The following is a 13,854-nucleotide window of genomic DNA, read 5'->3' as shown; positions in this document are numbered from 1 at the left end:
ATATTGGGACTATAGTCTGTCGATCCCAAAATATTCATGCAGCACATTTGGACGATTTATAATGGAAAATGTTGACATCTTTTCTCCATTTGGAAGTCACTCAGAAGACCTTGCACAATTTTTCAACACTATCATCCGGGTCTGTTAAAATGCAAAACCCCGTAGACTTCTTTATTTTTAGCCGTGTATTTATACCAGCTGATAAGCTAGAGAGGACGTTTTAAAGAAAGAATAATGAGAATGTTTAATGCTTCTAAAAGAGAATCGCTTGAACCCTGAGGTATATATAAATATACAGCAAAAAGTGAATCGAGGATATTTTGGGACAGAATATAGTGGTCAATACATGTACTGTTAATTTTGAGGAAATAAATATTCTTGAATAAATAATCTAATATTGCTAATCTTTCAAAAAAAATTAAAAAGGTACATAAAGTATATCGTTTTAGCATACTTAACAAATCTATGAGGTAAATAACATTAGATAAGATTTTCCGTTTTCCTTCCGTTCCGTTTTCCGTTCCGCGTTTTAGCAACACCCATGTATGTATACACGTGAACCCATCTAATAAAAGAGCTGGGTAAAACTAGTACCCGCTAATGAGACATGCAAACCTGTGTTGTGTACGTAACTTCAGACAAAGATCAGTCATTTGTAACATGCATGTATTTTTATGACCTATTCTTCAAATCCACTTGCACTATTTTATTAGGTAAATAACAGCTTTAAGGTGGTGCAGGACACCTGCATATTGTGATGTACATGTATACTTCCTATTGAGATAAACAATAAAGTATGTTGAATATTGATTAAATATTTACCCCCCAAATAATGTTACCTAACATTGAAGCGCAATGGGTTAGAGCGTTTACATGTCTGTAAGAGCATTGGGGTCCAAGGTGTATTTTTGGTAATTTACGAATTTTCATGGGGAGGGGGGGTCTGGACCCCTCACTCCCACCCCTTCTCTAAATCTGTGCACACGATGACGTTCATGTAGGCACACAGAAGCAAATCTAAAACCGGCAACCGCCACGGGGAGGGGCATAATTTAATTTTTAATTTTGTTTGTAATAATTATATAGACCATTATACTTCCTATGACATAAAATGTTAAGATTATTGATTAACTGAAAATTCACTGCAAACAGTTCTACCCCAAATTGCACATAAAGTGCTGCTCATGTCACGATGTGTATTATCATATGGGCAGGGATCTCATCCTTCAGTTATGAAAATTATAATTTTTAAATGTATTACCGGAGTTTGCATGTAGCCTTCATTTTTAATTAAACTGGTACAAAACAGTGTTATCTAGAGGCAAACACATGGTGCGGGTATTACTGTCTAATGACAGCATCTAGTTAGTTTTTGGATTTAATTTCTTGTTGAAGAGAGTTAAATCAAATATCAAACCCTTCATTGTGCAATAATGATCATTATTTACTTATTTTTAATGAAAACATTAATTGTCGTTTGGTTCCGATCCGTTCCCTCACGACGCTTGTATCGATCTGTGACGCGTCGACTATTTTTAGCCGCTAGCAAAATGGCAGGCATGGATGTAAACATGTGCGCCGAGATGTTGTGGATTGATACTATGCGTGTGGATGTCGAACTATGCAGGAGATATGGTAAGTATTGGACAAATCATTTCGTAAACTAACGCAAACAATATGATAAAGAATGTAAACGCAGTACTTAGTGTGTGCTGTAACCTCAAAAATGACGAAGTGATGTACGGACCGAGATGTGTTTTCCCAAGACCACATGTTGTAAATAATTACGAAGTTTTATTACTTAACAACGCACTAGAATATCATTTTTTTACACAAAGGATAATATATCAATACTTTATATGCATATAATTTATTATTTTAAAGAATATTTTTAGAGTTTTTAAATCCTACTTGTTGAAAACGTCTTGGACAAAAAATGTCAATGGCGATTTATCAACTTTTCCCCACCAGACCTTACATTTTACCTGAATGCACAACCTTCCAGTTCCACATTGATTATTTATCAGCGACACCATATATGTATCAATGTAGAGGATAAGTAGTGCCACTGTGTTAGACTGTGTTGGTATATTTACATGGACTGGTACATGATCAATATATTTTGTTTTTTGCATGTGTATCAATTAATTAAAAGAAACCATTTTTACTCTGACAATTGCTCTAAAGTATCACTTCTGTCTGCTGATCCATGTGACTTCAAATAAAAATGTCACTGCTCAGCTTGTTTACATTGAAATTAAAGAACCTTAATATTTATTTAGAATTTATTTCAATATAACAGTGTTTCAGAATTACTTATATTACCAGTATATGTAAAATTATGGTTTAGAATTTAAAAAAAAAGATGATACAATAATTGTTAATTTTTGTGAGAATTATTATCTCTAAAATTGTATTGTTTTGCTGACTTAATATCAACATGATCAGGTTAATTAATTTTTTTAACATGTTTAATTTATGAGAACAAGTTTTAAATGAAATTATTTGTCGGGTGCGTTGACTGTCCTTGCAGACAATTACCGTAAAACATTTTTCAAAGCAATACAAATATCCTAAATTGTTAGGTAGCATTACATTGTTAATAGCTACAACTAGATTGTCATCACCTTCATTCAACTCGCATTATAATGCAATAACCATACACATTGCTTTCAATGACAGGGGTCAATCAAAACACGGAGTAAACCCGGCTATGCCGATTCAAAAGCTTTTATGTAGTGCACTGTAAAATTTTGACTTTATTTGTTTCAATTGGCCGGAATACATAACCTAGAAAGAAAAAGAGTGATACCTTTGAAGTTTCAAAATATGAAGTGCTATTTTTTGTCTTTCACACCTTTATAAGCTGATCGCCAGCCTCAAGGACTGCATACTGATCAACTATTACTTGTATCGCTGAATAAAATTTGAGTTCAAGTCTAAATAACTTGTTGATGATTTAATTTACGCCGTAGCTTAAAAATGTACTTCATTTGTAGACTCCTATACTACTGTAGCGAGGCACGCATTTTCGTTATAGAGTTACCTCCCTTAGTTATATTGATTTACATCATTAAATGCTTGTTAATTATCTGGAATCATTAGTATATTATTTGATCTTCTTTACCATAATAATCATTGTATATAGATACTTAGATTTAGAGATAACAGAGGTTTCTGTATAATACCGGCAGTATTATTTATTCAAAATATGGCATGGATGAAACTAAACACCCATTTACTGTTTAGAGCGGTTTATTTATATAATGCTCCTCCGAGTCTGCTTGGGAGAAATTGACTACGTGGTTGTAAGCTGTGAATGTCTCTTCGAAACTCTTGTCTGTGAGTACTCTGTGAGTATAAGTGTTGATTACTTAGGTAGCGGTTACGTTCTCGAAAGAGAGAGGGGTGGAGATATCATCTATCGTTAGCTACAGCTCGGCAGAGAACTAGAACGGCTAAACACATAGTGGGTTTAGATAAGAGAAGTGTTTGCATCTTCTCTAGGGTATCGGGCTCTTCGAGGAGTTGTTATCCTCGGCTGAGCATCTTGGCTACGAGGGTTTCCATATGCTGTATGCTCCAGTGTCTCATTACAATCAACTGCTTCAGCCCCCAAGTTGCATTTATCCAAATGCATTCAATATGTTTTTGGTAAGTTTTAGAAATTATTTATATTAAGTGGGTGGAGACTACCCTGCATATATTTGTGCATTTTCATTCTGCCTGAAATGCCTGAAATAGAATTAAACTTGCTGTGAGAGTATACATTGATTGCTTAGCATTATCCCTTGACGATAACGATTTTTTTATTGGTGGGGGGGGGGGGGGGGCTCTTTCTGCTATTGTAAACATTTATACCTAAGGCAATTTGGAGTATTAAGTTAACTCTTGATTTTCTTCAGTGTATCGGGAACATTTGTTAATTGCAACAAGAAAATCTGTAATGTTAATAATAATGTATATTTATATAAAGAAGCCAAAATTTAAGAAGAAAGAACATAAAAAAAAAACATGTAGTATACATGTAAATGCCCAAGTGGCATTTCCAATAGTATTTTTCTATGTAACTGTGTGTCCATCTTGGCATCTTTTGTGTTCACTATTGTTAACAATGAACTTTGAATAAACACCAGAGGCTAATTTTTGCTCATAGGGTTGTCTTTTATCAAAAAAGATTTCATTTTTCGTCATTTGACATTGTTAAGTTTGTACTGTTGTAAAGTGCAAGTGCTAAAATATATTATTATACTTTCATGTTAAATACTGCAATCTGATTGGTTTAGACGCAGTTGATAATCCGTTCTATTACCCTCAGCGTTAGCAACACACTTAGCAACGGGTAACACAAGGAATTGTTACATGCGCGTAAATTATGCGCGTAAGGTTCGCCGTAGAATTCACCTCATTTCTATATAAAAGTATTAAAATATTCTCTAAAATTAAGACATTCAGTATAATAAAATAAATAGTGTTTGTTTGGGAGGATAACAGTTGAAATTGACACCCCTCGAAACAGGCACTATTTATATAATGTTATGTTAAACTTTGTAGGCTTATGCGTGAGACCATCTGCATCAATTGGTGAATTGGCTGGTTCTACCTCCCTATGTTCCTGCCTGTTACCCAGCTTTTCCTATGTGGAGACCATCAGCATGATTTTGTGCAAGAAAAGCAATTATGTGCATTTATAACCTCCTAACAGAAATATTAACATTATTATATATGTTAATTATAAATACACAAACCTAATCTAAGTATTTATATGTTGAATCTGAGCTAAGGATTTTGCAACTCTTGTTTTTTGTTTAAATTTTTAACAATCATATTTAAAACCTAAACAGTCAAAATTAATCTTAATATGCAAATATTATTTATTTTAATCATGATTTATTTGTTAACATTTTACTGACTATGAGTAATTTCTTCAATATTCCCTTGAAAAATTAATAATAAATTTTTGAAAATCTATATATTACACATGTAGTTGTTGTGATCAACACTCAAAATCTTGGAATTTACATTGTTCATGTATTGTTGTTTGAGTATTTGTTCATTAGAAAGGGGGTGGGGATAAGAGTTTTGCGCTTGTACTTTCTTAAAGATAAACAACAACGTTGAGGAATACTTTCAAAAAAGTAAACAGCAAATTTGATGAAGAATGTGTTTTAAAATATAATTGGCAAAGAAGGTAAAAAAATAAAATGAAAAAATGCATGGCTTGTTGATTGTCGCTGAATTAATGCACGGATCTAAAGGGGGGAGCAGCTAAAGGGGTCCAGACCCCCCCCCCCCCTGCAAAATTCAAATTTCTTTAAATTACATTACAAAATTATACCCTGGACGCCCTTTCCTGGCAAACTCAATAACTATCGGACCCCCCCCCCCCCTCCCCGGAAAAAAAAACTTTCTGGATCCGCGCATGGAATATAAAGAAGTAACGTTTGTCGTAGTTATCTCTCATGTCTTTTTTTGTTGTGGATGAATTACTGACCTACGCTGTCACTTGAAATTTATAAATGTATGATATTTATTTATACTTAAGTTACAATTTTGCCTCCAGCAAAACGACTAAGGGAAAATATCGCAAAATGCTCATAATTTAATTCATATTTCCTGCAACACTATATCTACAGAGTTATTTCCTTTAGCCGAAATCTAGATCGGCATTGCGTTTGAAAAGGGGGTTGAGTTAAGAAAAATACATGTATATCATCTTCAACGCACTTTCGCAAGGGCATAACCTGCATGGATACTTTTGATATTTTACACAGTGATCAAGACGGTTTTGAGGTAACGGAAAAATGCTTCTGCTTGTTTTATTCTCCGGATTTGTCTTATTCGTTGATGAAAAATGACGTGATACCACAGTAAATTATGGATAGTCGAGTGTATTTTTGGATATAGCGTTGTAATTAACTCGATTCCAATAAAGCAGCAGTGATTTTTGGAGAAGATCACATTTAAATTATACATGCAAAACAAATAAATGTGCAACGGGGGATTGAAAAATATGTGTGACATAGTAAAATGTTTATAAATATCGGTGTCACGTGATAGGCACGTGATTACTCTAAATGCACATGTGTGTCGTAACACATGGGTCCCTAGAGTTAAGATAATAGTATTTTGGAAAAAGTTGTAAGCAAGTTTAGATTATTACGACCATAACATTCGTAGTTCGTTTTTATGACATTTTTCTTAGTTATTTAAGCATATGCAACCTTAACAGTGCTGCGTAGATTTTAAATGCGACTCAAATGCATTGCACAGAAGCAGTTGTTTTATCCATAAAGTGTTTCACTAGAAAATAACTAAAATGTTTAAACACTTTCTGTATTTAAACTGGTACCCTTTATGTCAGTAATACGCTAATACGCAGAAGTACCCCGTTATTTGCCACACAAAACACAAATACATGGTAACAAGTCTAGCTTTTTACTCTCAGATCCCGCAATACCCAAACAAAATAGTATTGTTTCGACATTAAGAAGATCATAATGAACAACTTTTGCATTGACAGCCATATCGAAATCTAAACCGCTTTTGAGTTATAAAGTGAAATATTTCAAGGGTTCTAGGTCCCTTATCTGAGGGGCCAGTCCCTTTTTCTTGATGTCAAACAAAAGATCCCGTAAATAAAAATCTTTTCTTTCTACATTTTATTAACAAAATATTTGCGATAAAAAAGATAAACTAAGAAAACCAAGCAAAATTACAACGCTTTTTTATCTCAATTTTCGAGATCTACCGAGCTCCGGTGTTTCTTGTGCTAGGCAAATATTAATGCTTTTAATCAGAGATAAAACAATCTTTTGTCTATCATCCCTGAAAATTTAAATTAAAAATTAAAATCGATATCGTTTGTAGTTTATGAGAACACTCTTGGACAAACCAACCCCTTAATAATCCTTAAAATGCCAATATCTCGAAAGCGGAAATGACATCATCACCCAACAAATTTCCGATACGGTTCAGAACATAGTTACTAAGATCTGAAAATTTCGTGTAAATCAGTTGAGCTATTTCTGAGATATCGCGTGCAGTGGCAAGAAAAAAAAAATAAAAGAAAAATAACTTGAGCAAAGCTCGTTGCAAAGCAACGAGTGGGCCTTCCGTTAATGTCGAATGTAAAGCTAGAAGCTCTTTTAAGAAGCAGAGTTCTTAAACCAATGAACACAAGTAACAAAAACGAAAAGAAAAAATCGAATTATTCTTTGTACGAGTTAACAAAATCCGAATGATTCTAAGTACAAATTAACAAAAACGTTATCAATTTCAAGAACAACTTAGCAAATAAAAATCTGAAGGTGTTCAAGAACGACTTAAAAATTATCGAATTATTTTAGGTACGAGTTAGTTTCATTTTTAACATGACCTTTACCTTTACCAAGAAAGCGGAATCAAAATTTCCGAAAAGCTATTTCAAACCACTATATATCTGTTATGCATCGTCCGATTTTAAAACGAATTTCAGTTTTGGAATAAGCTTATTAAGTTCTTGTTTTTTTTTTTGTTTTTTTGTTGTTGTTTTTTTTATGATGAATTACAAACTATCGCTAAAAAAAAACCTATTATAAAAAAAAAACTTTGTAGCCTTACTTGCCCCTAATTTGAGGGGTCAGCTCTTTTGGATATCAAATGAAAGGTCTCGCATATATAAACATATTTTGTTTAAAAAGTGTTCACGAATTGTTAGATGTTCTCAAAATATCCGAACAACAGTGTTTTAAAGGCAGACCCTTCAACTCCTAACCGGGGCTACCAACAAAAAATTTAAAGGATATTGTTAAGAACATTATTTAAAGCAAATTTCCTTCTACAATGCTTTTCAAAATATTGTTCCTTTCCTAGATATTGATAATCAGAGTTTTGGACTTCTGGCCCCTTAAAACCCCTAAATACGTAACATATAACTTAGGTATGGTACTGTATAGATAAACAGCTGTACAATGAACATTTTTGCTTCTATAAATAATATCACATTATTTTTCAGTAAAGAGTTATTATAAAAAGACTTTAGAGCCATTTTGGCCCCTTATTTTAGGGATCGGCCCATTTTTCGTGATATCAAATAAAAGGATTTGTAAATATAGACACACATAAATTGTTGAGAGGGATTAATGCGCGGATCCAGAGTTTTTTTTCGGGGGTGGGGTGGGGCAGTTATATGAGTTTTCCGGGGGCATATCTGGCAATTTTATAATGCAATTTAAAGTTTGAGCTTTGGATGGGGGATCCCCCAATCTCTAGATCCACACATTGCACATCTATCTCAAGATAGAATGTGTCTATTCATTAAATCATAAGAGGAGTTCTGGGATATAAGTTTTTTTGAGTGATAAACGTCAATGTTTTGCTATTGTTCGACTATCTGGATGAAATTAAAATTTTTAAAATCTTATTGCACATCTATTGGACAGCTCCTATCATATTGGAAGAGATGGCGTAGGTACTCCAAAAGTTGTAAGAGGAATCATACTTTTTTTTCAAAAAAATCTTATTTTTTGTTGCCCACCGATCCCCGTGAAAAAAATTCTGAGACCTAAATACACATCAAAATGATACCCCTAATCACATTCTAAAAGATCATTTGGCTACTGAAAAAAAATGTTGACGTTAATGAAACCAGATTTAAAAAAAAAGGAGTCATTTTTCATCCACCAAATGATCCCCAGGACAAAATTAAAATTTCTGAAACCTTATTGCGCATCTACAGGACACTCCAAAACATATTCCAAGAAATGACTTGTCTATTATTGAAAATGTAGGAGGAGTTCGAGGAAGAAGGTTTTTTGTGACTCCCAGAACTAGCAGAGATTTTTGAAACATTTTTACAAAACAACATGACACCCCAAATCAAACTCCAAGAGTTCAGTTTGCTGATTTATAAGATGTAAGAACAGTTTGAGAAAGTAAAACGTGACAGACGGACGGACGGACGAACGAACGGACGGACAGAATAGGGTAACAACAATATACCAGAACTTTCCTTAGAAAGTACGGGTATAATGGGCATGATTTTGTCAAAATAAGTAAGACTTTAAAATTGATACATAATACATATATATTGTCTTTATTGTCCCCCTCCACAGCAACTATTTTTAAAGGCGTAGCTATTGTTCAGATAGTCAGAAATAAGTGTTATTATACCGATGATACCGATCAAAACTTTATTTGTAGGCGATGGTTTACAAATTTCGAGTTATCAGACATTTAATTTAATGTAGCAACTTGGTGACGCCAAAATGTTCCGAGATTATGTTAACGAAGGAAATCGAATGTTGATGGTGAAAAGTGTAGATCTTTTCACCATAGACAAATACCACAGACACTGTTTTACGATTAGATAAAATAGTATGTTTATCGTCATAATTTTACATAGAAACTAAATGCACAGAAATTTATGTAATACATACATATTTACTGGCTGTGAGGATGATATCAAATTTATTGTCCCATGAGGCAGTAACTATATCTCGAGGCTAAGTCGAGGGAAATAATTGCTGTTGAGGCGGACACTAAAACTTGATATCGAACTTATAGTTTTTAAATACGTGACATGTTATTATACCAAAGAAAACTATATTGTCGGCTATGCTGTGGTTAACAAGTTAGTGATCAGACTTTAAATTGTACATATAATAAAACTATTATCGGTTTTATTTGATAGAAAATCGTTCTAAATACTTGTTGGCATTTTTTGTCTTCGCAAGGGGGTATTATTTAATCTTCTTATTGACTTCAATTGCTGATAAGTTGCTGACGATGACAGAAGAGGTTGAAGAGGGGTTCTAATATTAAAATAGCTCGTTACAGGATTGACTGTTTACATAACAATCTTAAGTGGTGCTTTGCCCGATTCTAGTGTCGACAAAAAAAACCCTTATGCTTTGGTTCTCAAGTTTTTATGGCAAAAAAGCGCATGATATTTGTAAATTTCGGCAATGATATTGATATGTCATTAAGATGTTTAGCAATAATTTTTGCAAAACACATTTTAATGGATTTAACATAGATTTTTTGTCTTTCATATTTGGCACATTATTGATCTTTTATAAGAGGTAAAGCAGGTAAAGCAGAGTTCACCTAGTCAAAGTTTATATTATTTATTTTCTTTCAGTTTTTTTTTTTCATAAAAAAATCATCTCTTTTTTCCTTTAAACAAATAATGTGTGTTGAATAAGTTAAATACATTTTTCGGTACTCTATATAAGATTGTCATTCGAAAAAGAAATCCTAATGGCCAATTTCATATCTCTCAAATGAAATACTAAAAAGGCATACTACATTTGACATGCCATTGACGACGATGGCCAAAATCACGCCAAATCATTCGTTGTGTGGTGTTTATTGTGATTTAGGCCTTCGAAAAGCATCTGCACTATCCATCCTTTATAACACTTCTCCTATGCTTATAAAACACCATAAACTATGACAATAAATTTTGCATATAATTTTTTTGTGGAATATTAATTTTACCTTTAAATCAAATCGTCTACACTATTTTGCTGATTTTATAAATAGTGGATATATATATCCCGTTGGTCCGTTTGTCGCCGTACAGATAACACAATATAATATGCAAGCTTTGGAACATAACAAAATTTTAATAAAATCCCTTTCAAACGCTAATTTCTTTTCGTAATCATCGACGTCAAAAAGATATTTATCATCCTTAAAATAAGATTTTCATTCTCCCTTTTGTGTCCCATATTTACAAAAAAGTGTAATCATTTGTTAAACGTGTCTTATCATATAATCGGTGATTTTGTTTTGTTAAGGCACAATGAATTAAACATTATCCAAAAAGTGGTGTTCTGTGATCATTGTGCACCTTTCTTTGCAGTGAATGTGGCTCTAAATAAACCAACAGACCAGCAGTTCCCATATAAACCAGGAGACGACACCTATGACTCAAGCAATGCTGTAGACGGACTGAAGGCAGATCTGACCTTGAATGGAGGACAGTGTGTATATTCAGAACCCAATAGAACTGCCACCTGGTGGGTGAACCTGACGAGCATCCACAGCATCCACCACATTACCATCTACTTTATGACAGGCACTTATCCATGGGGTATTCATTTTAAAAACGTCTTCTTGAATTTTTTTTGGGTGCATATCATAACAGATTTGTTTCTTTCCTTGTTTTTCTTTTGTACAAATAAATAAGTAGAACAAATGCGTTTATAAACACAAATGTCCAAGAGAAATGATATTTGTGTTGGAACATTTAAACACCGACATTTTTTTTATGATAATTCTCTTTTTTGTACAGTTAAAATGAATTATAAATTGTGATTTCTTCGTCAAAGTAGATTTAACTAATGCATAGGTGGTTTCTAATTAAAACCAATGCATAAACACTGTGTGACATATTATGTTTATATATAGAGAATAATAACATAATATCAGCTCGAGGGCATTCGGCCTTCGGCCCTTCGGCTTATATTGGAATCTCGGGATAATACTGGAATACTGGATACTGTGATATGGAAAGAGTGTATCTATTATTATATTACTTACATACTTAGAGATAAAATTAAAAAAAAACATCATCTTCATTAAATTGATTTTATATATTATTTGAGAGTAGTCTGTACATGTGTCAAATAAAAATGTGAGATGTTATTTTTTTTTAACCTTTCATGTAGCTACAAAACCGGAATTTCCTCAGGTTATGAAATTAACTGCTCCAAAACATTAACTAAAGTTAAGTTTTCAACTGCACTTGAAAATGTCGACTGTAACCGGTACCCACTGTAACAAATGTTTTATTTTTTTTATCTGTAAACATGCTCAAATGCCAAAACGAAATCAAGGCAGAGGAGTTCCGCAAGGGGTTAAGATACGGATGTGTATCAGCCCTAGAGGCCTGATAACCTGTATCAGGCCCGGAGGCCGATACGTGTTTCGATGTTAATGCCATTTGTATGACATATGCAATAAAACTGTATTTATTTATAAGTATGTAATAAATTGTTTTATCTCATACGTGTGGCGTAAACTCCCTGTGTGATAAATTTTTGCTTCATCAGCGGGTGAAGATTTATTTTAAACTTCCGGTGAGCACTATTTTTGCTTCAACGCTTCGGTAACCTAGATTGTGAAGATTTACTATTTCTACTACCAGACTATATATATATATATATATATATATATATATATATATATATATATATATATATATATATAATGTGTTAAAGTTATCACGGTACTTCAATCTTCTTTTGCACTGTTCATTTTAGGACCCTCTAATCCATACACGTCGTCTTTTCTGGGATTCTCGTTGTATGTGTCAAATACTACGGATATGTCACAAGGAATATTATGTTTCAAAGACAGAAAATTTTCTACACGTACAATCCCTGCTGTGTTTACCACAAACTGTTCCATGCCTGGTCAATACGTTATATACTACAACGAGAGACTGATGAATGTTTCATATCCTAAGAAGTATTCTCCATTTGTCCAGAGCAACCTATGCGAGGTTGAAGTATATGGTAATTGTTTTAGTTTTTTACCTCTTTTTTTCCCATTTTTTTTGTTAGTTTATGTTAGTATTGATATCAAATTAATATTTATATTTGTTGGTATATTCTGCTCTTGCAAATACCGAAGCTTGATTTTACCATGCTTTGGTGTTTTTTTTTTCATGCATCAATTTCTTCATTTATTTTTACATTTTTTTTAAAGAATAGTTTGACTTTTTAGCTTACCTGAGCCAAATGATCAAGTGAGCTTTTCTGATCACAATTTGTCCGTTGTCTATCGTTGTCGTCGTCGTTGTTGTAAACTTTTCACATTTTCATCTTCTCAAGAACCACTGGGCAGATTTCAACCAAATTGGGCACAAAGCACCACTAGGTGCAGGGAATTCAAGTTTGATCAAATGAAGGGCCACGCCTGCTTTTAAGGGGATATAATTGAGAATTATTGAACATTTGTTGGTATTTTTCAAAAATCTTCTTCTCAAAAACTAGTCGGCCTGAAAAGCTTAAACTTGTGTGGAGGCATCCTCAGGTAGTGTAGTTTTAAGTTTGTTCAAATAATGGTCCCCGGGGGTAGGGAGGAGCCACAAGAGGGGGATCAAGTTTTACATAGGAATATAAAGAAAAAATCTTTAAAAATCTTCTTCTCAAAAACTATCAGGCCAGAAAAGCTCAAATTAAAATGGTAGCACCCTCGTGTAGTGTAGATTCAAGTTTCTTCAAATCATGGTCTCAGGGGGTAGGGTGCTGCCATAATTGGGGGATCAAGTTTTCCATAATGTATAGAGAAAATCTTTAAAAATCTTCTTCTTAAAAACTATTAGGCCAGAAAAACTCAAATTAAAGTGGAAGCATCCTCAGGTAGTGTAGATTCAAGTTTGTTCAAATCAGGGATGGAGTAATGGTAATTTGTAATTGTAATTGAGTGTAGTTTATTACAAATTTTAAGGTTATTGAAAGTAATGTGTAATTGGCCAAATTTTCAATTACATGTAATGGTAATTTCTTCTTCTTCTTCCAGTAATGTGCCTGGCACCAAGGTTGGGCATTATCACACATGAAAGTTAATTTTAATTAAATTTAATTTAATTAATTACTTTCAAAAAGGCATGTACATTCCAATTACTTTTCAATTACTTTCAATTACACACTGATTTACATACAAATTTGAAGCTTTCCAGTACCCATTGTTCCCCACACGATCAATACAAGGTCAAGTTAGAACGTGTAGTTAAAAAGCATTGAACTATTGTAATATATACATGTACAATTCTAAATATTTTTCAAAATGATTTTTTTTCAGTGATTCAATATCTAATCATAAGTTTCCCAAATTTAATTAAGTACATGTATTTGATGA

General features: G+C 33.1%; 1 protein-coding gene across 3 annotated transcripts in view; it reads left to right on the top strand.

Moving 5' to 3' along the window:
• Window positions 1-13,854, top strand: part of LOC128173778 (uncharacterized) — a 31,648-nt gene that overhangs the window by 3,172 nt on the left and 14,622 nt on the right. For 2 of the 3 annotated variants that reach the window (XM_052839449.1, XM_052839448.1), the window contains exons 1-3: window positions 1,395-1,635; window positions 10,850-11,080; window positions 12,252-12,506. In XM_052839449.1, the coding sequence (XP_052695409.1) occupies window positions 1,434-1,635; window positions 10,850-11,080; window positions 12,252-12,506 (688 nt within the window). In that variant the 5' untranslated portion in view covers window positions 1,395-1,433. Of the gene's footprint in view, window positions 1-1,394; window positions 1,636-10,849; window positions 11,081-12,251; window positions 12,507-13,854 lie in introns of those variants that run through there. The other variant, XM_052839450.1, reaches the window with a different exon arrangement.

The sequence above is a fragment of the Crassostrea angulata genome, chromosome 2 (genome assembly GCF_025612915.1).
Source record: "Crassostrea angulata isolate pt1a10 chromosome 2, ASM2561291v2, whole genome shotgun sequence".
Classification (NCBI taxonomy): domain Eukaryota; kingdom Metazoa; phylum Mollusca; class Bivalvia; order Ostreida; family Ostreidae; genus Magallana; species Magallana angulata.
Note: the sequence above shows the minus strand (reverse complement) of the source record. Positions and strands in the feature narration are given on the sequence as shown.